This window comes from Euprymna scolopes, chromosome 6, assembly GCF_053919585.1.
Source record: "Euprymna scolopes isolate OS-2025 chromosome 6, ASM5391958v1, whole genome shotgun sequence".
Taxonomy (NCBI): Eukaryota; Metazoa; Mollusca; class Cephalopoda; order Sepiida; family Sepiolidae; genus Euprymna; species Euprymna scolopes.
Window position 1 is genome coordinate 127,145,338 of NC_136487.1, and position 27,449 is coordinate 127,172,786.

Consider the following 27,449-nt stretch of genomic DNA (forward strand, 5'->3'; position numbering starts at 1 on the left):
AATAATTTTATTTGAGCCCAAAACACAATGTTAAGGTGTCAAATTTTAAAAAATTGATCCCTTTTTTTTTTTTACTCAACATACTCCTCCAAACACCCGGGCAACGCCGGGCTGAAATGCTAGTATATCTATAAAAGTGAAAGTGTCTGTGTGCCTGTGTGTCTGTCTGTGTGTCTGTGAACATTTCCCAACGCAATAACTCTGTTTATTTTTAGTCTACAGACTCGAAATTTGATATACAGGCTACTGAGATTTAGGAAAATCAATGGCTGTTTAAGGAGTCAAAGTTCAACGATTTGACTTTTGAGAAGTCTACCAAACTCCTCCAAACATTTTGCGTCTAAACATGTGACATTTTAGATATAGGTTCCTTGATTTGAGCCCCAAACAATAGTTGTCAAAGTTTAAAAAATTACCCCTTTTTGTTGTTTTTGCTCAGCATACACCTCCAAAGACCCGGGCTACGCCGGACACCCATGATAGTGTATATATCTATAAAAGTGAACGTCTCTGTATGTCTGTCTGTTTGCCTATCTGTTTGTGTTTCTGTGTACATCTCCCTACGCAATAACTTTGTCAATTTTTAGTCTACAGACTCGAATTTTGATATACGGGGTACTGAGATTTGGGGAAATCGATGTGATCGGTTTTCGGCCAGGAATTTTGCGGTTAAGTGGTCAATTCCGAAATAGTGCAAGTATATATATTGTATTTTACATAACATTAATATGTCGGTACACACACACACAAACACACATATATATATATGTGTACTTATATTTGTAATAATTCAATGTTAATTATTTAATAATTATATATATATATATATATATATATATATATATATATATTATAAAGATTTAACGACAAGTAAACTATATGTTTCATAAAACTACTTTTTAGCTCTAGAGCACTGTTCAAGAAAATACTAGAAATATCTATCCATCTATATATCTATAAAAGTTAACGTGTCTGTGTGTCTGTGTACATTTCCCTACGTAATAAACCCGTCAATTTTTAGTCTACAGACTCGAAATTTAATATACACGGTACTGAGATTTGGGAAAATCGATGTGATCGGGTTTCGGCCAGAAATTTGGGTTTTAAGGGGTCAAAGTTCAACGATTTGACCTTTGAGAACTCTAACAAACTCCTCCGACAATTTTTGGTCTAAACACTTGAAATATTAGATATAGGTTTCTTGGACATTGATCTAACTTAATAACTAGACTTCAGCCCAAAACAATAAATGTTAAGGGATCATAATAGGGGTTAAATTTAAAAAAATTGACCGTATTTTTTTGTTTTGTTTTTTGTCGCAGCATACACCTCCAAACACCCGGGCCAAAATGCTAGTATATCTATAAAAGTGAACGTGTCTGTGTGTCTGTGTGTCTGTCTGTCTGTATGTCTGTGTACATTTTACTTCGCAATAACTTTGTTATTTTTAGTCTACATACTCGAAATTTGATATACGGGGTACTGAGATTTGGGCAAATATCTATGTGGTCGGTTTTTGGCCAGTAATTTGGTTGTTAAGAGGTCAAAGTTCAACGATTTCACCTTTGAGAACACTACCAAACTCCTCCAACATTTTGGGGTTTACATACTTGAAATTTTAGATATAGGTACCTTGGACATGGATCTAACTTAATAACTCGATTTGAGCCCAAAACAATAGATTTTAAGGGGTCATAATAGGAGTCAAATTTTAACAAATTGACCATTTTTAGTTTTTTTAGTTTTTTTTTTTTTGCTCAGCATACTCCTCCAAACAGCCAGGAAACGCCGGGCTTAAATGCTAGTCTATATATCTATAAAAGTGAACGTGTCTCTGTGTGTGTCTGTCTGATTGTCTTTGTACATTTTCCTACGCAATAACTCTGTCAATTTTTAGTCTACAGACTCGAAATTTGATATACAGGTTACTGAGATTTGGAAAAATCTATGTGATCGGTTTTCGGCCAGTAATTTTGCTGTTAAAGGGTCAAAGTTCAACGATTTGACTTTGAGAACTCTACCAAACTCCTCTCACAATTTTGGGTCTAAACACTTGAAATTGTAGATATAGGTACCTTGGACATGGATCTAACTTCATAACTTGATTAGAGCCATAAACAATAAATGTTAAGGGGACATAATAGGGGTAAAATCTAAATAAAATTGACCGTTTTTTTGTTTTTTGTTTTGCTCAACATACACCTCCTACCACCCGGGCGACGCCGGGCACCAATTCTAGCATATATATATATATATATATATATATATATATATATATATATATATATATATATATATATATATATTAACGCGTCATATTCCTTTACAATACGTATATATACATTAGATAGTATATATACAGGATGTCTAAAAAAAAATGTACCCACACTTCGAATGACGAGAAATCCTTTATTTATGAACATGCAGTGAAATGGAATAGCTTCGAATACAGAAGATAAATGTGATTAAAGAATCATGTTCGAAATTTGTTGACCAACAAACTCCTGAAGCAAGTTCAACAAACTCCTGAAGCAAGTTAAGGTATCTCTCACCAGTGACAGTTCCGTTAATAAAAAATGGCCCTATGATGCCTAGTGCGGATATCCCACACCACTCCTGGCAAGTTTACATTGTGTTCAAGTGTTACATGAGGATTTATAGGACCCCAGTACGTGCAATTATGGCGATTAATGGTGCCATTTAATTTGAAGGTTGCCTCATCGCTCCACACAATTTTGTGGGGAACCCCTACATCTTCTGCACATTTTGCCAGGAACCATTCACAGAATTCGACTCTCCGGTCAGGATTGTCTTCGTTGAGAGCATGAATTAGTGTTGGAATGTAGCATTTCTAGTGCAGACGCTTCATAATGGGATGGACGCTATCTTTTGAGATAAGGGTTTCCCGAGCAATTTGTCGAAGTGATTTCTGTGGTGATCGAAAGAGTGTTTCCTGCACCTGCTCTTCTTTTCCAGGGCTCGTGGATGTCCGAGGTCGTCCAGAAGGTTTCTTTTTGACGTTCTGGACGGTTCCATCTGCTTCAAATCTCTCTTTGATGCGAGCAATGGTCCGGCGCGTTGGTGGTGGTGTTGCGAATTCCCTTCTGAATCGTCTTTGCACTTCAATGGCGTTTTCTGTCTTCCAATAACATTTCAGGACAAACTTCCTCTCTTCCAAGCTAAGTTGATTTCCTGCCATGCTGTGGTTCACACCTCACACCTGCAACACAAAAAAGGCAGCATGTTAGCAAGGTTTAAATTGTGAGTACATTTTTTTGAGACACCCTGTATATATATATATATATATATATATATATATATAGAGAGAGAGAGAGAGAGAGAGAGAGAGAGAGAGAGAAAGAGAGAGAGAGATGGTAATTGCTACGTCTTTACAGACGCCAATGATATCCAAAGACACTTTATCAACTCTCCAACACTAACTATTACTACAATACTATCCCATTGATTACTGTACACGCAATAACCCTTATCCCAGAGTGGCTTCCGGGCCTTGATAAAAGGTGACCTCCATGTAAAACAAAACATCATAGTTTTTAGGTTAATCGTCAGCGACACCCAAACCCCGTCCGTGGACTCGAAGATGACTTTTCAGACAAGGATTTTACTTGCACAGTCTAACGTACATATGGCAGTTGTGTGTTCTTGCTCCGTTCTTTTGCTCACTTTGCTCATGGCATGTGTTCTTGTAAGCCGTGATGTAATACAAACACACACACACACACACACACACACATACACACACACACACACACACACACACACACACACACACACATATATATATATATATATATATATATATATATATATATATATAAGCTGAGACAGTAATTGAATACATGTATAAACGAAATTAAACGTAAGTATCCAAATCAGTTAATACAAAATATCAGTAGTAAAATTTCTTGTAAACAAGATTAAAACTTTTTTCTTTAAATATGATAATTAGTTATGTATAAAGTTTGTAAGTTGGAAACCTAAATTTGTAAAACGATAAAATATAAATGCAACACATATTAACTTGAAATTTTTAACTGAAACATACATTCATAAAATTTTCCTATTCCATTAAAATGATGTAAATATTATGCTGTGTCAATGGTAAAGCTATTTTATCGGAACCCCAGCTTCCAACGGAAGGGGGATTTTTGTCCAACTTTCTTTATGCTGTTGTATATTAGGGCCTCAGGACTAGATTTTCGGTGTTTCCATGAAACTACAAATACCGATTGACAATCAAACCGATGTGCAATTAGATATAGATTACTGACTTGTAGGCATGGTTTCTGTGTCTTAATAAAGATGAATTGCTTAATGTCGCTGAAATTTACTATATTATGATTCTTTTTTAATTACTGGTAATGAAATATGTGTAATGCACATAAAAATGTGAAAAATTGTAATGTATTATCTGCTTTGTTTGCAGTAAACAAATTCGGTGTAACAGATGCTGGTGGCAGTATATCTTAATCAGGGAATATAAACCTTCACAGCTTTCTCTTTTGTGTGACTATAAATATTGATCAGGCCTTATAGTGGCATCAATTACATATTAGGGGTTATACAATTAAGTTATCTAGTGTGAATATTAACACGGTTATCATTTAGTAAATGCCCGAATTATTGCGGGTGAATCTGAGGCGGGAGAAGCAGAGGTAAAAAACTGTAGAAAGAATAGTCTAATAATGACGGATGACGTAACATTTTCGGATTAAAGAAAACGAAGCCTCTATTAGTTTTCCCTGGGAAGCCATACAAAAAACAAACAAACAAAAAAAAAACACGTCTAGATGATGTAGAAAACTAATAAGCTCAATAAATGTAACCAATGTCTTTGTTCGTCTGCGTCACAAATTTCTAAAGTTAAAAAGCAAGTTTAAGAAGTAAATAAGTATTCAGTTATTTAGGCTTCGCCTCCTTAGTAAATTCTCTCCAAATAAAAACATTGACGAACACTCAGTGAACGTCTCCTTGCATCTTTTATATAGAAAAAGTATTATTCGTCTCAGTTAAACAGAAGAATCGACTGACAATCACTAAACTAAAATGCCATTCATGAAATGCGGCGAAGAGAAACAACAAGGATGAAAAGAGAATACATAGACCAGCACGTGCATAAAACCTCACGCATGCAGTTATAAAAACTTGTATTTAGTTTATTGGTTGCTCGTTGATTAACATATTAATTATACAGTAAAAACGAAAAAGGATATTCTTTTAATCTATGTGTTTGTAATGACGAATTATTTTTTTCAAACAAGCAGATCAGATAAACAAAAATTCCTTTTTAATATACAGCGTCGAAAGTTCGTAATAGAAATAAAATGTATACGACGGTTGTAAACGTCAAGTAAAATGCCTAATAGCTTTATTCTAAATAGATCTGAAATTATCGAATGCGGCATTTGATAGTATTAAAAAGAGAATTTAATCAGGTAACATAAGTAGATTAGGAAATTTACAACTTTGCAAAATTCGGAGGTGGAATTTAAACTAAGGCGCAGTGAATTCTATAACCTGAGGTCAAGGGTTGATGCCACAATTTTCTTATTGTGAAAAGTCAGGTAAAATGTCTAATTGTCAATGAGAGGAGTTTGTTTGCAAAGTATTCCCGCCCGTGGACCACATTTCTGCAGAACTGCTTTCACGCTAATTACAGCTCGGCCATCTTAAAATAAAACGTCAACAAATTATTACCAATTAATTCTACTAAGAATGTATTATATAAATGAGAGTTGCTAATGTGTATGTACATTTTGAGAGGAATGGACAGGGCGGGGGAAAAAGGGAAATTGGAAAAACGGAAGAGGGAAAGTTAGAGGAAAATATAGAGACATAAAGAGAAAGAAATTTTAATAGAAATATGTTTGCCCCGGAAAACACTGGGAAACCCTGCTAGTAAACTAAATAGAGTTCTTAATTATGAAGACATCATTTAAATTTTGAAATCATAGGGATATTTTGAAGACTTATAAAATAGACGTGGACATGTATTTTAAAATGGATATTGCAGACTTGTAACACATTGGCGTAAGCTTCAATCAATCAAAGAGCTTCATTTTAAAAGTACCACTATCAAAATAGATTTGAAATTATCCAATAGTGACTGTGATGATATTAAAACTTAAGAGAATTCAATCTGTTAGAATTTAAAGATTAAGTGATTAGTAATGTTTACAGGAGCTTTATTTTAAAGGTATCACTATCAAAAATTAATAAATACAGCATATGATAGTATTAAAACTGAAGATGAGAATTCAATCTGGTAGAACTTGAAGATTAGGTAGTCGGTAATTTTTATAGGAGTCAAAGTCTGAGTGGGAGTCATGATTCTTTAAAGCTAACTTAGCTGCCATATACACAGGCGATAAAAAGAAAGTCTGCACGTGTAATATTTTCAAAAACTGCAAATTTAAGCTAAATTTCATGTAACTGTTTAAACAAACTATACCTACCTCATTTGATTGGCCGTTTATTCATCTATAATTTTATTTATTTATATTTTACTTTTAATTGAAATATTCTAGTGTTCACGTCAATTTAAAAAAATAACTTTAAATTTAGGAGGCAAAAAGAAAGTCGGCACAACGGAAAATTATTATTTAAATGTAACTTTAGGACATTAATGCAACATAAATACAACAAGAACACAAGAGTTAATATTTAGTAGCATATCCCCTCTGCGATTTGATAGCCTGCAATCGTTTGGGAATTCCTTGAATTAGACTACAGCAAGACTGCAGCGGGGAAAGAGAATTCTACTTTCTTTAATTTTTGCCCTAAGTTCTTCTAAATTTGATATTTTCTCATTGCGTAGCTGTTGCTTGATGTAATCTCATACGTTTTCGATAGGATTGAGGTCTGGAGATTGTGCAGGCCAATCCAAACACAGAATATCATGCTCTTCCAGGAACCTCTTGACATTGCCAGTTGTGTGGATGGGAGCATTATCCTGCATGAAGATGGGATTATCACACAAATTCCGACCAAAGTAGGGTAGAAAATGCTCGGTCAACATATTAATGTACTTGGTCGAATTAATTCCACCTTGTAAGCGAACTGTGGGCCCTGGACCATTGATACTAATAATGCTCCACACCAGAACTGAACCTCCACCACCTTGCAGCGTTGAAACTGAGCACCTAAGATTAAATTCTTCGTTTTTCCTCCGACAGATGTACTGCCTACCATCACTGCCTAGCCTATTGAACTTGCTTGCGTCGCTAAAAAGTACTTTTGACCAATATGAAGAGTCATGACCGTCATTGCATCTGACGAAGTCCAGAAGGCGGTTTATGTTCTTTACAGAAATACTGGCTTGCTTCTTGCAACATATCCTCGCAAATTTAATGCCTTTAATCTGTTCTTAACAGTAAAAATGTTGTTGGATTTGGGGAGCCATTTCCAATCTGTTTCTTAGGCTGCGGATTTTGATAGCCTTGTTTTTTTCTGTTAGAAGTAACTCTAGTACAACCAGAACACGAACACTACCGTACCGTTTTTCTCATCACATTTCAATCTGCGGCCGATTTCCCGATTGGATAAACCAGAAAGTGGAGATTAATTAGCTCCTGACGATCACTAAGAGAAAGTCGTGGCATGGGGACGAAAATCTTACGTTGTATAACCTGGAACAACAACAATTACGATTAGAGATGTTCTGTTGCCTGTTGGTGAATATTTTAAACTGATTTAGGGGCGATAATTTAAGATGGTTTTAAGCGAATTTGTTGCTGCGGACTTTCTTTTTGCTTCCTCAATTTGAAGTTATTCCTTTAAATTGCCGTGAACACTAGAATATTTCAATTAAAAGTCAAATATAAGCAGATAAAAATATAAAGGAATAAAAGGCGAATCAAATGAGGTATAAGTTGTTTAAACAGTTACATGGAATTTAGCTTAAATTTGCAGTTTTTGACAAAATTACAAGTGAGGACTTTCTTTTTGCCGGCACTGTACCTGAGATCGGGAGTCGACGTCAGAAAAATTCTTTTTCAGATAATGAGAGTAAACCCATGAATCGAATCTAAAACAAACAAACTCAAAACAATGATACCAGCAATCAATAAGTGAATTACTATTTTGAAACCAAATGAATAATCAAAGTCGGATGTCCGTTTTTTTTTTTTTTCAGAAGTCCGGAGTCACCTTTTTTTTTCAAACTGGCATCCTAATTGAGATTGGGATCTCTGCTTTTCGTCAGCTTAGTATGAAAAAAACAAAACAAAAACAAAACAAAACAAAAAACAATCAAAAAAACGAAAACGCAAAATGTTTTTACAATTCACATGCATCAAATTTGGATAGTGTGGGAAAGTTTTTTAATTATTACATTTTTAATGTGTAAATAGCAATGGAATTCACAATTCCTAATGCAATATCAACTGCTCACAGAGAATCAACCGGAATATACACCTATGGGAAGTGATCAAGAAAAGCGCACAAGATACAATATAATATCCTGCTTTATGCAAAAAATTCACACAGATTCACTATTATGCAGGTTTGTGCCATTCAATTGTCGAGGTTGAATAATTTTATGCAAAAACCATGTGCTGTAAAACTTGACAGGTTGTTTGTTTGTATCGTATATTAACACTTTTACGCTAATTTAATTCTGAATCCAGACATAAAGGGTAAAAGTTTTGGCTTCAAGTTCTTTACATATTCAAATATTTATTTTTGGCATTTGGTTTTGTTGTTTTGTTTTACGACATATCAACTCTTTTCGGGCTATTTAAAGCCGAATCTAGCCATTTTAGTAAAGGTGTTTAAGCTTTCTTTATGTCATTTATATCTCCAAATATTTATTCGTAGTGTTTTGCGTGATTTTTTTGTTGGAGAAAATTATTATTATTTTTTTTTTATAGCTTTGCAGAACATGATTCTATTTTGTAAAGGAAAATAAAAAAAAACAATAACAATCATATTTAGTGCATTTTAGGCCCGAAAGCCGGTATCTTCAGACAGCCCAACTTATTAAAACCAACGTTGTAAAACTTGAACCTAAAACAAGAGAACATTAATAAAATAAATTCCGTTACCAAATTACATACATTGTGCTAAGATAGTTTTATCGGGGAGAATATTTGGGTTTGTCCAGGCAATAGAGGCGTCTCTGGAACGGATGTAACATACTGGACACGGCAACTAGAACCCCAAGTATTAGATACCATAGTTTTTCTCTTTACGGTGTCATTAATTACTGGACCTTCGAAAAAATCTATTTAAAGATTAAAACTGAATTACAATTCTTCTCTCGTCAAATGAGAGGGCAAGGGGGGAGTGAAAAGAAGAAACAAATAAGTATATAGATAGATAAAATACATTACTATCTATTGTCAAGAAAAGGACATAAACAAAGGTAAATGTTGGAAAGAACATTATTAAAAGAAATTCTGTTAACCCTTGAGATTTGATAGGGTTTTATGGTGACGTAATGTTTATTATGATGAAGCGCTTCAACGTTACGAACGTGTTCATTTCGCGATATTTATTCATAAAACAAGATCAGCGTACGAATGAACAACGTCATTTAATTTCGGCTTGATGTCATTGACGTTAGAGTTGGATATATGCGAAAGTCCTGCTAATTGAGGAAATAAGTCTTCGAATTAAGAGTATATCTTTTCATGTTTCGGTGTTGTAGGAGTAACACACACACACACACACACACACACACACACACACACACACATATATATATATGATTTTATGCACACAGATAGATCAGCAGAATCGATTTATTTATTCTGCAAATATGACATATACGGCTATTGGTTTTCGCTTGTGTATAGCCAAAAGTGAAGGAAGGAAAATCTAAACTCTAAAAATCCACAGTTAAGTCCTTCAAATGTCCAAAATTTTATAAATGTATAAGACAATCTTTAGAATAGGACACTAGAGAAAAAGAAAATTGCGACTGTTTAAACATCCAAAAATCCAAAAAGCTAAAGTGGGTTGAGAGTTAATTCCTGGTAAAAATAATCGTAAAATCCTGGTAAAGTTCTGAAATTTAATGTGAGTTTAGAGTAAAATCCCGGCAAGAACTTCCAGACAAAAAAAAAATCGACAGAACAGTTCCGGCAGTTGGCAAAGTCTCCCTCAAGTCGGGGTAGAAATGCACATGGAAAAAAAAATTGGAGCATAATAAGGTGGCGTAATATTTCTTAGAAGAGATACAGTGCAAAGCTGAGAGAACGTGGTATAACAAACCCAAGAAAACTCTTACGCGCTTCAAATTGCATATATGTCATGAAGCATTCATCGACACAAGCTGTTTATTATACGTTCCTTATCTCTCAGTTACTGACAATCATTTAGCCTTATTAACCTTATCCTTGAATGGCTTTTAATCTTGATAAGTGATAGCTATAACTAATGTTTCTGAATTGTTTAGATAAGTATTTATGATTTATTTTAGTTGGACTATTCAAACTACTGTTCTCATCTTTAGTGATATGCTTAGAACGTTAAGGTCAATGTAACCTTCGACCTTTTGTGGGCGTATCTTATCGAACTCGTTAATCTTTCTGTTGAACTCAGGAATCTGTACGGAATTAAAAAAAAAAAGGTTCTGTTAGAAATTATGTGCAGAATTCGACAGAAATATTTTCGAGTTCAACAAAGAAAACGTGAAAAATGTCGGAAGTTATATTAACCGAAATTTTGCGAGCATAACACTCAGGACGAGGCTCTAAATGCATAAGAGCTAAATACACTCTTAAATGGATTATTGCTACCACATCTGAGGAGGAGCTACCCGCAGTACCTTACCCTGCTTTGAAAACCAGCTTCGAAACCTCGTAGGTGATGCCCTTTTCTCATCCCTGCAACCTTTTTCCTACAGAAGAGATGTTGCGAGTCTATATCCGCTATACCATTATTTTCACGATAAATGCTCGTTTGAACTTTATTAAATGGGTGCCTCACCAAACTTTCACAAAAAAAAACACCAGTAAAGCTACAACTACTACCAACAATTTCCCCTACTCTCAATCAATGCCTTAATCTAAACGCAAATTCTATGAACAAAGCTGTGGAACTCTGTTTCATTTGTCTGCTTCTCAGATGACTAAAACACGGTCGTCTCCAAGTCCAATGTGAACAAATTCTTGCTATCCCGTCCCCTTAAATAGTCTAATACTGCCAAATTCACACCAAAATCTATCATTGAGCTGTTGCCTTACACTTATTACCCTTATACTCTAGTGGCCTCCGGGCCTTGATAAATAATAGCTTCTTTGTAAAAACAGAACATTAGTCGGAATAATCAAAATAATACACATTTTACTCCATAAAAGATTTTTTTAGTAATTTCCTTCTGTAAAATACAATATCATGGAACTACTTTCTAGCTGACTACATCATGGTGATTTTTAAGTCCAATGTTAACATATTCTTGTTGAGCCCTCCGCTTACATAATCAAATTCTGACAGTTGTTTCGAAACTTATTAATGTGCTGTTCATCGACAACTGGCATTTTTATTAATCCTTATCCTCGACCTGCATTTGGGCCTTTATAAAAGGAGATTCATTAGTAAAATAACTGTCAAGAACTATAATACACCTACAGTAGTGATGCACACAGACGTGAGCAGCCATCGAAAGATTCAAATGAATGTTTCTTGAAAAAATGAGTTAGGACAATAGAAGAGGAATTCTCAATGATTGCATAATTTTAAATAATCTATTTCTTCTGATACTTGGGTTTTAAACTGATGATGATGTATCTTGTCGGCCTTGGATTCCTGAGAAATTTCAGTAAAAATAAATTACAGAAAAGTCAAAAGGGCTTATTTCTCTCACACGTACGAGAACAGGAAAAACCAAAAACAACGTAAAATCTATTAATAGAAAAATTCACTCCTTTGTTTTTAACTCTATAAAAACTGGACAGCTTTGGTTGCATTTTAGAATCGCATCAGACTTTTAGTCGATGTGTATTTTTTGTTCGATAGCGTCTTTTTTGCTGCAACCCTTCGTCTGAACAAGAACCAGAATCTTTGACCAAGTTAAAACAATGAGGTGAGATTTATGTTCCATATTTTCTTGTTTCTTATTTTTTTTTTCTTAAAAATATACACAACGGAACAGTGATTTTCCAACAATTAATTCAGAAAACTTGTTTGAAAGCCAAATTATTCAAAAACTACTATTTATTTTCCAATTTAAAATAATATCAAAGAGAATTTCTTAATTCGTATTATTTTGGTTTGTCGGACTACTGTACTCATGTTAAGTGTAATTTTCACAACGTTTTGTTCGATGTATCCTCCGACTTTCTTTAAATGTATATTGTCAAAGCCAGAAATATTTCTAGAAAACTCGAAATATGGTTCCCATATCATGTTAAACTTTATACTAGGCCTGTTTAGTAGTTTATCGTTACCAGTATATGCATTGCTTCTTTGAACCGCTTCACTTTCGAGTGTTCTTTTTTATAAAAAAATTATTTTATTTTTATAAAAGGAGATTCATTAATAAAATAACTGTCAAGAACTATAATATACCTACAGTAGTGATGCACACAGGCGTGAGCAGCCATTGAAAGATTCAAATGAATGTTTCTTGAAAAAATAAGTTAGGACAATAGAAGAGGAATTCTCAATGATTGCATTTATATATATATATATATATATATATATATATATATATAAAATATTTTTGATAAAAGAGGTTTAGTAAACCTGATCCAGCGTGTTAGTATAAATTTTGGAGTTCATTCTGCTCTCACATATATACAATAGTTCAATGCCTGAAAGAAATCATGCAGAAATCACGCTTCCTCCTTTGACAGTTGGACCAATACAATCAGGATGAAATGCCTCTCCTTCTCTACGGCGAACATAAACCGCTCCAGGGGTGCCAAAAATCTGATGAAAAAAAATGAGAGTTTACTACAATTGTTGAATAGATTTTATGGGTGTGTATTCACATAAAAATTTCAATTGTCCCTTTTAAAGTTTAGGAAATATAAGCTGTTAACTTACCTCAAAGTTATTTTCTTTAGACGAAACAATTTTGGCCCAATCATCATTATGTCTTCATCCTTGCGTTGCATCCTTTAAATTGCGTTTCTATTAAATCTTCTCACAATTTGAGCTGATATGTTTTTGTTTCTATCCTCCTTAAGTTCAGTAGCAAGCTCTGAAGAAATTTTATTCCTATCTACAAGGGATGCTCCTTTCAAAGATCTGTCTTGCCTGGCGATTGTAGACTTTTTACGGCCTTGCTTTTGAAAGTTTCCTTGTACTTTCTAATCTTTGTTGGAACTCCCTTACTTGAAGAATCCATTCTTCATCAGATAGAACAACTATTTGTGGCCTTTTAATCCCCGAAAGCGGCTTTTTAGAGGCATTTTCAATTAAATATATTTTTGTTGCACAGGCAGGAATCAAATATTACCTGAAAAATAATTTGTGCCTTTTAACCTCTGAAAGCTGCTTCTTTGGGGGGGGGATTATCAATTAAATATACCATTATAGCACTGACAGGAATCAAATATTACCTGAAAAGTAAGAAATAACTTTTAGTATGACAATGAATCATTTGGAATATTGGAATGGATTTAGTATGAAACTCAACTAAAACTCTTGAAAAAAGGCTTTAAAGCAAATACATACTACAATCTACTGTTCAATATTTCTCATTTGCTCCTAGCTGTTCACTGTAAAATACTTAACATTTACGTGCATAGGTTTAATCTATTATCTAAGTTTTTTTTTTATATAGATACTCCATAATTTTGACCATGGCTATATATACATAAGATCTTGTATTATGCATCATCGTTAGTAATTCTATTTTTCTTTTATTTGTATTTTTACACTTGCGGTTAGTCAGTGTTCGTTGTATATGGGCATTAGTTTTACGTTTGATAATTTCCTTAAATTTTCTGCGATTTTCATCATTGTTGAGAGTTGTATGGGCTCTATTTTCCCTTTGATTCTAATTTCTTTTAAAAATATTTAGGATAGATCTAAGTGCTTTTACAAGTACCAGTATTATAGTAATTTTCTACATGTTCTGTATTTCTTTCGATCTCTCACACTTGAAGAGGGTGACCATCCTTTACTATATAATAAAGAGCAGTGTATATTTATTTGAACAATTATATATTATATAAAGTTATATATATATATATACATATATATACATATATATATATATATATATATGTACATACTTATATATTTTTATGCACATGATTTTCTCCTTAACTAATTAACCGGTCATTATGAATTGCGAACTCTATACCTAAATCTAAATGAAACAATCATGAATAAAAATTTCATGTTAAGAACGTCTGTTGAATGCAATACTACAGGAATTAATTCTCGCTGAGCACAAGATGGTCGTTTCAAGTCTAATGTGTTCAAATTCAAGTTTAGCCACCCAATTAAATAATAAAATTATGACCATTGTTTCCAATCCTATCTAAAGTGTTTTTCATCGCCAACTGAACATCATATTCATTTTTATTCTCGAGTTACCTATAGGCTCTTATGAGCGATGGCCTATTATTATATAAATAAAGTAAACATTACTTAAAATTAACTAGCAGAATCACTTGAAGTTGTCTGGGATTGAATGATGATCAACGAATGTTTCACACTCTCATATATTTATTGTTATCGAAATCGGTGAAATCGCCTATTTTTTAATCAAATCTATTGATTATCTGCTCTAGTTAAGTATCCATCACTGCGCACTGGAAAGAATCTTATATGTCTTTCGCGGTGACTTAGTTCACAATACATTGTGGTCCTGGATATGACCTTAAACTATATCCGATGGTGAGGGCCCCAGCTTGCAGGCCTTAGGGAGTGTGGAGCCACCCTTTAATTGCCATTGCTCCCAGGTCCACTCTGACCTGGAGTGGTAGCACCTGTTAGGGTCCCAACTATGGGTTAAATAGAATACGACTTTAAAAACAAATATACTATATTAAAAAATCGTTCTCCAAAATCACCAGATTCGGCATTAAATAACCTGAAAAGGGTTGATATGCCGTAAAAAAAAGAACCAACCAACAATACATTGTAGTCTATAGTGTACTATAGAGAACCTACTGTTGATTTTATAAAATTATTTTTATATCTAAAAAGTTTGAATTAAAATTTAAAATGAAAAAGTCAATTGGTCTCTAAACAAAAAAAAACATTCATTTTGAACGTTCCCCTGTCTTATCAAAGAACATACTGTTTATTTTATATGCCTGCCTTACTTGTTGTGCGGTGATAATGGCGTGAATTTATGTTTCACATGAAAAAGTAAAGCAGCATGGTTCAATTGTGCTTTAAACAGAAACATTCATTTCGAACGCGCCCCTGTGAAATCAAAGAACCTGCCGTTGATTTTATACGACGGAGACATTTGTTTGTACGGTGATAAAACTTATCAAATGCATGTTAGACTGTGAAAAAGTGGTAACTAAGATCAAAATCAGACTGTTCCATCTATAATGATTTTTTTTGATTATCAATTTTCGATAATTATCGGAGGCAATCCGGTACAAACCATATCTAAGGACAATCCCAGAAACAGAGGGTACATTTGTGTAAAATTTCAAAATGTCGGCTCAGCCGTTTTGGAGTTCAGAGAGAACAAGCTCACATACAAACAGATACAGAGACAAAAGTTCCTTTTATATAATAGTAGAGACGAGAAAATAAATTCATTGATTATTTTAGTTAATTTATAAACAGAGTTTATCGGTTGCTAAATTATGGAAATTACTAGTGATAGGGACGATTCCAATATTTTTCTCGATTCCAATATAATAACCAATTCAATACTAAGTTCCTGATTCCGATATAATTACTGATTCGGATTCCGGATCTTCAAAATTCTGTAAATATTAAACTATAAAAATGTTATTTTCTCTCGATTACCGCAAAAACACGTTGAATGTTTATATATTTATTTAAACAGAAAAAAAAACACGCTTGTGGGGGTGATTTATGGCTTTTAGTTTTACTGGTAGTTTAAAATCAGTAAATATTTATTATTTTATTATTACTACTAGCAGTGGAAAAGTTTGTTTTAAGCAAAATCAAATAAAAAAGATAGTTAACGGAATCGTTTTTAGCATCGGAAAATAGACAATAATTTTTCCGATTCCGATACCAATTCCGATACTCCAAAATATTCCAATTTTTCCGATTCGTAATTCCGATTCTGATTAATCGTCCCAACACTAGAAATTACTGAAATAATTAACAGACTCATAGCTCTGTATTTACTGAGCAAATATACTGTAGAATACAGGTTCTATAAACTACAAAATAAATAATAAAATCAATGTCTTACTGGATGTAGAAAGTCTATTCACGAAATAATCCACATCATTCTTCATAATATATATAACTTGCCCGATAGAAACCTGACGCCCACCTCGCAAAAAGTAAGATACGGTTGTTTTTGTTGTTGTTGTTGTTGTTGGTGGTGGTAGCCATTGCCGTCCCTGAACAATTGCAACACTGGCGGCCGTGGCCGAAATGAAATAATCTAGCTTTCACTGACGATTGGTCTGGGGCGATAACATGCAGGTACTGTTTAAATTAAAAAAAAACGCAATTAAGGAAATGTGTAAATCAGTATGAATTAACAAAATTACGAAAATGGTTCATTATTAGAATAATGGAAAGTCAAAGTAGAAGTTTTAGAAGTTTGGGATACTCGCTGTATATGAACTGTTTAGAGTAATCGAAATCAGTAGTAGCAGTCTTAGCTGTTTACCTTTGTTGTTCAAGTCTTCCTCTTCTTTTCAACTCTTATATATAATCCACTAGGTTCGTACTTATTATGTTGTTTGAAATTAATTATTTTTAAAACATATATTAAATTTCCACATTTTAAAACCGTTAAACTATTTTCTGTTGCAAATTCACATTTTTCAAACTAATAAAACTGTAAAAAATGTGACACATTCATTGTTTTCTTTTCATGTTTCTGTAAATAAATATATTTTAAAAACATCTAACCAGCTTGACAAATTATGTAATATATTAACTAAAATAAACATAGTTATTTGAAAGCGATTAAACAATAAAAATATCAATTGATGAAAAAGATTACGTATTTTTATATATTTTTATTATGAGGGTGTGAAAAAAATGTGGGTAAATATAGTTAACCATAAAAATAGTCTATCAGTTTTAATATGTGAATATTTCACATATTTAATATTAAATTCAAATATATCACGTTTATATATATATATATATATATTTAATTAAAAAATATTTCACAAATTAAACAATAAATTGAAACAACATAATAAGCACAAATGCAGTAGATGATATTGCCGAAACATTTATTTTTAAATCGGTGACGATCGTTATAGATTGCGCAGGTTTAAAAAAGTATATTTAAATTAAGTGCATTAAAAAAAACGTAACTATGTTTGAAAACAATATAATAAATTACTGAAACAAATGTACAATACAAGCGAGCGAGCGAGAGAGAGAGAGAGAGAGAGAGAGAGAGAGAGAGAGAGAGAGAGAGAGAGAGAGAGAGAGTCAGGGGGAAATAAATGTTTGTTGCGTTTTCTTCGGCATCGCCGCGTAATGTTTGTTTTTTTCTTCGGCAACAAAAGAAATATAAAAAGCGAGAGAGATCGAGAGAGATCGAGAGAGAAAGGGAGAGTTGAGAAGAATATATACAGAGAAAGATATGGAGGGAAGAAGGGAGAAATGGAAGGAGGGAGAAAGGGGAAATGCAAACTTAGGTTGTAAAATCTAAGAAAATGAACGCAGCAATTTACTCAGAGGGCAAAAGTAAGTACCACTGCGACGCCATATTTGAATGGTACATTAGCGTTCGTTTAGTATGCGAATACCATTTATCTAGAATATAGGAATAGTTATAGCTCAGCCAATCATATTGAGCGGAATTAGCCTGAGTAGACTTTATTATTTTTAAATCCGAAAAGGGAAAGATTATGCTATGTATATGAGTTTATGGTCCAATTATGAAAGCCGAACCCCCATTTTTATCGAAAGTGCAGAATTTCTATTCGGTGATGACTGGAGGCCGTATGAGAACTTGATATTTAGAGGGGAAAATAGGATCTACTACTTCTAAGGATGGATGTGATAGTGATGATGTAGCACGAAGAATGTAATGTAGGATTTTATTATAACGACTAAATGTGTCTAAAATCGCGTTATAAAGTTACATGATAGTGATTAATAGTCTAAATAATATGATAATAATAATAATAATAATAATAATACTAATAATAATAATAATAATAATAATAATAATAATAAATTTGTATGTGGCATCCGTTGTTGTAAACCTACGGTACTTTGGTCCAAAGAGGAATTTCTGCAATCAAAATATTATATATGGAGACTGAACCCATCTCTGTTTCTTCCTAAAATCAAGCGTATAGTTCTAAACAATAACTACTAATTCATACAATAGAAACCCCATTCTACAACCACAAAAGAAACGTTTATACACACAAATGTTCGTGCATCAATGGGTTTTGTACTTAGAGTAACATTCAGCAATGTCTACGTGTTTAATCTTGAAAATAAAATATTAAATACAATCACAACCCTCCATCTATATTAGGTACGTTGACAATAATTATCATTCTTATAGAAAATAATAAAGGATATAAAAAAAACTCCAAGCAAATTATGTAAAGCATTACCCTGCGAACCATACGTTAACGACACAATTATATTTTAGGTGTACTAATTGACCCCAACAAAGATGAATTCACCAGTCTCCATCTAAAAACTTATGCCTGTTAACAATGAGAATACACCCTCACTTAATATCTGGCCACTTAGTATCCAATATATATCGCATACCACTACCCCTAAATTTAAATACTTCCTCAAAACAGGAATCCAAACGACATCCATTTTCAATAATTATTTTAATGTAACGATATTTTACTATAATTAAAACCCATATAGATATACAGTCTGCCTTCACTAAAAAGGTACTTTCTTCAAAAGGAACACCCAAACGCGTTTCACCGGTTTCATACCGGTAATTTAATTTTGAACGCCATTCTTCAATTTGTTTTCCATTTCGGAATCCGCTGATGATTGCCTTGGATTTTTAAATATCTTTTTTCTACACAAGAATTACCACTTATTAAGGCCGGGATATCACTCAAGGACAAGGGTTAATGGGTATACATTAGTCATTGTGATTATAGCATAGTAAATATAAGTAGTGTGATTTTTGTAAATTGGATTACTTAGAGGAACAGTTCATCAAGAACTTTTTTGTTTGTTTGTTTGTTAGAAACTGCTCTAACAGTATATGTGGATTTGGTGAATAGCGGTAACTGAAGTCTACCACTGGTATTACTACCAATAGGGACGTTCACCCCTCTAACCGTTAGTTGGTTAGGGTAAAAGGTTATTTTGGCCCGGTTCCTTTGCAACCAATCCGCACCCAGTATCAACTCCCGATCCAAGTCTAAGGTGATATGTAACTTTGACGAAGCTTTCGTCTTCTTTATTTTAATTGTCAAATTGGTCATGCTTTTTAGTGCTATCCTTTACCTGTTTGCAATGGTAACTGTTAGGTTAGAATCCCTTTTTATGTGTTTTGAACTTCTCAAAAGTCTGATCTTTTGGGGAGCGATACTTCCAATCAAGTGTCGATTAGTGCTTCTATCGGTCTATCTCTTATATTAACTATACACTCCATTCCAGAGCCCTGATTATGGAGTTTATTTCTTCGGGATTCTCTATTTTCCCGAGTTTTCTTGGCCGATTTATTTCTTTAGTAGGCACGTCCACACCTACTCTCGCCGCGTTCTGGACATTCACGACCTCTGGTGTTCATCCTTCTCAGGGTAACTCCTTTTTTGAGGATTTGACATGGTTTCATGTCCGTGTATTTGTCTTCAGTGGCGGTCGGTGGCGAGGGGGTCTCGAGAGTAAGCTGGCCTTTCTTTTTCCTGAACTTAAATTATTTAATTTTTTCCTTAGACTCGTTCTAGTCTGGAACGCCATCACTGCGATCTTGCCGAAACGCACCAACAAAACTTACTCCTTACAGCATTGATTTATTTGCTGTTGTAGAATTCAGTTTCATGTAACCTAAATCTTGGTATCCCCCTGGTCCTTGATGCCCGTTAACGATATAATTTAATGATATATGATTTATGATAGCCTGATCGTTCATGTTATTTGCTTTGTCTCGCACAATCAAGGCCTCCGATAATTTGCCAGATTTGATCTGGCCATTTCCTCCTTAATAAAGGGGTTACTTAACGCGTCTAGGAAGACTTCAGCTAAGTGCATTTGCACAACTGAACCTCCCCTTATCTCTGCGTCCCTATAGGCTAACATGGCAAGTTTGTTAATCCTATTTGCTAAGTTTGAGAGTTGTATTGGGCTGCTACTTGATCGAGCAGATCCTTACTGGTACAGTTCGGATGGTCATCGAGATATTTTCCGATCACTAACCCTAACCATGTCATATGCCAGGTGTGCCAGTTCTGGGCCAGTTAACTGGTAGACTTGCTCTTTTTCAGAGCTGCTAATTATGGCCTAAAATCAGACGGATTTACAGTAAAGACTAGGATCTTCGATCCACATGTGAAGACTCTGCTAAATTGGGCTTGGTTAGTGTTAGCTATTTTTTTAAATATATATTATTTTTGTCGTAGCCGACATTAAAACAAAAAGTTCTGTCCACAAAATAATTTTTACATATTATTAAAACAAAAAAAATCGCAGATTAACCAAAATCCTTAGCTTTTCTGGTGTTTTATAATGTCTTCTTTTTCCTGCATAGATGCTGGGTTGATGTGTCTGTTCTTGCATTAAGTTTTTGAGTGGTTGTGTTTCCATGGATTTTGATTCATCTTTAGTGTTTTTTGTTGTCTTTTCATCTAGTGGTTGTTTCCTTAGGTTATTGTGTCCATAGATTTTTCTTCAGAAAGATTCCTGGTTTTCAGGCACCACTGTAACAATGTTCGGGTCATTTAGTTATTAGGACCGATGTTGTGTTTTGTGATAACTCAGGGTGTATACTGGTCACGGCACCAATATGTGATCTGATCTAATTTAATGATATATGATTTATGATAGCCTGATCGTTCATGTGGAGACTTCGGAGTAGCTCATTGAGCTTTTCGCTTTGTCTCGCAGCAATCAAGGGGTTACTTAACGCGTCTAGGAAGACTTCAGCTAAGTGCATTTGCACAACTGAACCTCCCCTTATCTCTGCGTCCCTATAGGTTAACATGGCCAGTTTGTTAATCCTATTTGCTAAGTTTGAGAGTCGTATTGGGCTGCTACTTGATCGAGCAGATCCTTACTGGTACAGTTCGGATGATCATCGAGATATTTTCCGATCACTAACCCTAACCCGACCGCCCGTAAAGTCATATGCCAGGTGTGCCAGTTCTGGGCCAATTAACTGGTAGACTTGCTCTTTTTCAGAGCTGCTAATTATGGCCTAAAATCAGACGGGTTTACAGTAAAGAATGGGATCTGCGATCCACATGTGAGGACTCTGCTAAATTGGGCTTGGTTAGTGTTAGCTATTTTTTTTAAATATATATTATTTTTGTCGTAGCCGACATTAAAACAAAAAGCTCTGTCCACAAAATAATTTTTACAGATTATTAAAACAAAAAAAGAGAGAATTACTTGGTTGAGAAACGCCCCGCGAACAGCAACTAACTCCTCAGGTGTTATATACGATCAAACAATAGGCACATGGACGATTGAGCATCAGCAGGTCGATATGGCGTTGGCTCTAACAAACTGGCATGGACCTCCTCTTGAAGTCATTGCGGGTAGGATTGCATCATCATTGTTGATAACAGGAACTGTTACGCTGAAGTTGAACGCTGCATAGAATAAGAAAACAAAACAACTTTTTTATATGAAAATAAAATTATTCTTAAAAATTAAAACGAGCATTTTTTTTTTACAAAGGGCCACAAGATATCAAGGCCTGGAGGCCACTAAAGCATAAGGGTCAATGTGTGTATTGTAGTCATTGAAAGAGTTGCGTAAAAATCGACTGTATGGGAAGGAGCTTTATTCATGGGATCCATGTTTAAATTTAGGCAACGATAGAAAATAGGGGACTATTTGATAGTGATTTTGGCTAGACGAGTGTTTTTGTGAATGGTTTGGTAAGGTAAGACCATAGATTGGAGCTTAGTCGACCACTTGCCATTCTAAACCGTCTGGCACAAACTACTATATGCGTCGCTAGCATGCGACCGTCTGTCTTCGACAATTTAAAAGAATATAATATAATTCAATTTTCTCTTTCTTTATTGAGAGAGAGAGAGAGAGAGAAAAAAAAGGGACTGAAAGAGCGAAATAGAGAGAGAGAGAGAGAGAGAGAGAGAGAGAGAGAGAGAGAGAGAGAGAGAGTTAGAAAGAAATATAAGCGTTAACGTACATGTTTTGTTTTTCAAATTCTGTTGTCAACATACAAGACTGATCTTCTACTGTTGACCCAATTACACAAACAGCTGTCAATCATCGTGTGCCAAGTGTCAACTTTAAAAAAAATTGTGCACTCACTCAGATGTGTGTATTTGCTTCCCCGCAAGCGCAGAACTAGTTGTGCACAATCTTTTTCAATGTAGAAGCCCCCAGCTCCCCTTTAAAGGAAGCTTCATTGTGCCACATGTGGCTTTCTTTATGATTTAAATAATTTTTCTATTACAAATATTTGCATTAACAATGGGCGAGCATGGCGCACAGTCCCTGATAAATAATCACATTTACAAGATCTGTCCTTGTTCATTGTTTTAATGGTGGATTAATTTTCGTTTATTTCTTTGCAGTTTGCCAGTCTACTTGACTTTTATTGCCGCTTCCTGCGTGCTTACTTTCGGGATCAATGGACAAGGTAGTGAGTTGTTTTATTTTGTTATTTTTGTTACTCGGCGTAATACTGAATCATATATATGTATATATGTCATAAGGAAATCATCAGGCATTTAGTCTGATGATTCCTACGAGAATTATATATGAATGCATTTTTATTTCTAATTTTTCATATATATATATATATATATATATATATATATATATATATATATATATATATATATATATATATATATATATGTATTCATACTACTACTAAGCTCTACTTACGTATTAAGTACTGTTGAACTAACTACCAAAATATATGTACACAATGTGTCATATCACTTTGTAATATACGTGTATATACATGAAATAGAAAAAACTTTTTCCTTCCGTTTTGATTCAACAAACTAGATAAAACATAGGTATCCTGTGTTCCATAATTTACGTTAGCGGATTTCCAGTACATATCTACACTTTATCACGGACGTAACTGTCAACAGACCGATATATATCACATTATACACTGCTGCTAAATGATGAAAATTATTTACCAGAAAAAAATAAAATCTTTGATTTTTTTTCAAAGTTTGAACTTGCGACGCACAAACAATACGAAGTTAATCCCTTTACATTCATAAAGTAATCTTGATTTTCCTCTCTCAACTCTGACAGCATAGGAATATTAACAGAGCCCTATATATACTCCTAATATGGTCATGAAACCTGGCAGTACCTATCAAATAATAATAATAATAATAATAATAATAATAATAATAATAATAATAATAATAATAATAATAATAACAAATAACAAATAATACTTAGAGGAGATAAAAAGATATTTTACCGTATCATGAAAAAACGCTAATACTTTCCAACTCAGCAAATACACTTCATCGTACCAACTTCTCAAAAAGGCCTTATTATTCTCCTATTATTACTTACATATATAACTATTCCCCGTTCTATTTTAATAATTCAAAGCTTTTAATATGTAATTATACAGTAATTAAAAATTGATTTCGTGTCCGACAAAACTGAAAAGTCTCATCTAGCAAGTACGATTTTGTTACAACATGAACGTCAGTTTTATCATTATTGCTACACAGCTGCGAGCCCTTGGCACCAAATCAAATAGGACCTGGCCGATGTTGAGATGGCTTGCCCTTGTTGATTGAGGCATATTGCTGGTTCTGCGCAGTTCTAAAACATTCATCCGCCTAGATTTTGCCTTTTCTCTTTATAAAGGCGTTAGTTTATTGCTAATTGCTTGAAGTGAAGGGATGCCGATGGAGCTGGCCAAGCATTTTCTTATGGTCTGAGTGCTTTTTTTTTATCATGTGCTGGCTTTTCAAATCTTACTTTCCAACCCTTATCTCACACCATCCCGCCGTGCTAGGAAGATAAAGACCTATTCAATGAAAACAATGGTAGTAGCTTTACAAATTAAACGTTATAGTTATATGACGAACATTCAGAAATGCAGAAAAGAATTTTGTTTAACATTAACATATTTATCTAAGTAATCTGTTAATGTTCTTTAATGATATCCAGTTTCAGAAGTTAAGGTTATAAGAGCAGTGTATCTGTAAAACACAGCAAAGAGTTTGTGACACATTTCCATTCTATGAAAGTTTCTTGCGAACCCAGTCTCTACAACATAATTGTACCCTCTTTGAACAAAACAGTTACTTTACGGTATGCCTCGTCCGATTGCTAAATTAAAGTATATTTTAGTTAGAGTTACATGTTCTCAACAAAATTTATATGAAATGAAATTTTTAAAATGATATTTTCTGTACTACATCATTGATGATCGGGCGATCTTATTCCAATAGAAATGTGTGATAACATACCCACGAACATGAAATTGTCTTAACGTACTATTATATATAGATAGAATTATATAGATAATGATAGTTTAACTATGTGAAAACTTTATGATTTTATGCTTCGATTTTATATATATATATATTTTTTTTTCTTTTTAACAGGTCCTGTTAATATGCCGTGAGTATTCTACAATGCAATGCACATATTAAGCATTTTTGTTACTCCTATTAAACACAAATAAAGCAGTGCTACTTGGACGTAAGTGCTACTATTTTAGAGCAACAGGGACACTAAGTAGTGAGTTTATCAGCCAGATGCATGTTCACATTGCATTTGAACTTCTGCATGTCAATACAGTCAGAGAAGCTGAAGACCGGAAGAGAATTCTGAAGTCTAGCAATTCGACGAAAAAAAAAAACTATTAGAGTAGAAGGCATTCCGTTATCTATCTACATACAGTGAAGGGGTGGAGTTTTGATGTTTGTCGGATAAGTCGGAGGTATGTACATCGAGCATGTACATATGCTATGAGTTCGTCAGAGTACATTTCATTAAAATACTTGTAAAACAGACACAGGGATGCAATATTGCGGTAAGAAATGATAGGGTTGGAGTTTGATTGGTAATGCGGAAGCTATTCGGTCGGGAATTGTTATTTGCACCCTGTCTAAGAGGCAAAGACTAGTAGTAAATTTACCAGCACAGATGTGGCAACAACGTTCCTTGCATGGGCGAATGGTGGGTTTGTAGATATATAACATACTATCAGGTGTGAGCAAATTTCTAGAAATTTTCTCAAAATGTCAAAAAAGATTATGTTATTTCTTTTTTAAAATGTAATCATTTTTATAATTGCTTTTCGTACCGACAAATGTAATGCATATACATGAAAATAAAAATAAGATAATAAGATTTAGAAATAAATAAAAACAAATTTAATTTATCATGAACTGTATTCTGTAAGTTAATAACCCCGACCCTTGAAAGCTAACAATCTGCCCCCCCTCTAGCTGCCAGTCTAAAACCCTACATTATATATACGCCTTAGTAGTGGAATCCTTAGCCTCAAGCTCCTAACTCTCACATGCTAACCGCCTAACAGTCATCACTAAACATCTATACATTTCTACCTCTGACATGCTTTAGAGTTCATTCCTATACAGTTTTGTACGTACCAGCCAAAAGTATGCACTCGGATGCAAAGCGATCTTCATTACATAACAACTGCCTCTTTCTAGATGGTTTTGCAACGAACAATACTAAACCAAGTCCGATACTCCCTGTCATGCAAAACGCTCGATGACTCTTAAATGAAAAATGAAATTATCTCCCCTCAATAATAGAAACACTGACACAACTTCTATCTATTTGCATCTACTGAAAACTTGCCCAAATATCTATTTACATTATTATGCATATGGAATACGCCATGTCTTAAAATGTACCTCCAGTTACACCCTGAGTGTACTGCACCTACACCTCACTCTTCGTAAATCTAAATATGCAGTGACTGGGCAAAATTCTTAGCTTAATTCCTAATACCTACTCAAACTATAACGTTATCCTAAACCTAAACTAATATAAAGTTAAAAAAAATGAAAAACCTAAAGGCAAAAGTCAATCCACACTAACACTTTTCTAACAAGCCTCCCCACAAAACTGCTTACACTGCATGCCCCTAAATCACTTTGAGGAGTGTAACTATTCATTAGATATATAACATCTACAAACTAACGCTGTAACATTAATTAACCACCCGGGGTCGCATAAATACCTGGATTAGGACCCAGGCGCGGCGCAAACCCTCTCAAGGCTGATGGATCAAGTAGATCTTCCCAGATCACCCGTCTAGGAGAAGGAAAACTCTGAAACTGAACCAAAGGGGAGGGAAGGCTCTCCAGTCTTGGATGACAACCTTCCTAGAGCTGGTGACTCAAACAAATTACCGGTCTGCAAACCTAAATTGCTTAAGGAGTAGATAGGCTCTGTCTATCGCCCGGCTTCCATACTCCTTCTTTGGCTATTAATCAGGCGCAGAGACACTATCACAAGTGAATCGACAAAACACTTAGTGGTAGATCGTGTTTCTTGTCTAGGGCAATGAATGTCGTTCCTCTACTCCCGACACATCCCACCCCTCAAAACTGGGCACTCGGGAGTGCTTGAGTACCACACATGCCTGTGCAATTAGAGTGGGGTGATCTTCTTCTGCTGGGGGTACCGGATTGACAGTTCCTGGCTGCTGTTTCCGACTGGTAGTACAGGTGCCCTAACTCTATGGTAGCGCTTAGAGCGGCTGCTCCATCAACAGTTGCATAATATCGGGATGTTTGTAGTGCCATGTCGTGCATGGAAAGGGACCCTGCACTTATCCCCGATGGGCTTTCCTGAGGCCACAGTCCTAGTTGAAGAAAGGTCAGCTAATGGTCTACTTGTGTTGCATGTCTGATACCCTGCATAACCTCTTGTTCAGCTCCCCCTCACCTAACTGTAACTCTTTAAAAACATGATGATAGTACAATAAAAAAAATAAGCTTAAACCAGACATAGGGAGAAACAAATCAAACTTGCCTCCTCCCTTGAGGCTTGCATTCACTAACATTCGTAGGCTTAGAACTAATTTAGCTGATGTTGAAGACATTTCTCCTAACAAATACCCCGGATATCTTAGCACTAAGCGAGACTAACCTACACTCCTCCATCCCCTCTAACTACTTTAACATGCTTGGCTATCTCCCACTCTGCTGTAAGGACTCTGA

General features: G+C 34.4%; 2 protein-coding genes across 18 annotated transcripts in view; one reads left to right on the forward strand and one right to left on the reverse strand.

The window, feature by feature from the left end:
* Nucleotides 1–2,395: 2,395 nt before the first annotated feature.
* The window catches only part of LOC145277948 (uncharacterized), a 163,530-nt gene continuing 138,476 nt past the window's right edge, over nucleotides 2,396–27,449 (reverse strand). For 2 of the 17 annotated variants that reach the window (XR_013868255.1, XR_013868252.1), the window contains exons 2-4: nucleotides 21,667–21,869; nucleotides 13,015–13,532; nucleotides 2,396–3,220 (exon numbers count right to left, since the gene is read on the reverse strand). Coding sequence is in view for 10 of the 17 variants with exons in the window: in XM_080130035.1 (XP_079986161.1) it covers nucleotides 2,852–3,199 (348 nt within the window). In the remaining 7 variants the exon portion in view is untranslated. Of the gene's footprint in view, nucleotides 3,221–12,758; nucleotides 12,898–13,014; nucleotides 13,533–16,336; nucleotides 16,579–21,666; nucleotides 21,870–27,449 lie in introns of those variants that run through there. The other 15 variants (XR_013868257.1, XR_013868256.1, XM_080130043.1 and 12 more) reach the window with 13 other exon arrangements.
* The window catches only part of LOC145277947 (salivary peroxidase/catechol oxidase-like), a 65,115-nt gene continuing 49,581 nt past the window's right edge, over nucleotides 11,916–27,449 (forward strand). Inside the window, exons 1-3 of the mRNA XM_080130034.1 lie at nucleotides 11,916–12,049; nucleotides 22,827–22,891; nucleotides 24,852–24,867. Coding sequence (XP_079986160.1) covers nucleotides 12,045–12,049; nucleotides 22,827–22,891; nucleotides 24,852–24,867 — 86 coding nt within the window. The 5' untranslated portion in view covers nucleotides 11,916–12,044. The remainder of the gene's footprint in view (nucleotides 12,050–22,826; nucleotides 22,892–24,851; nucleotides 24,868–27,449) is intronic.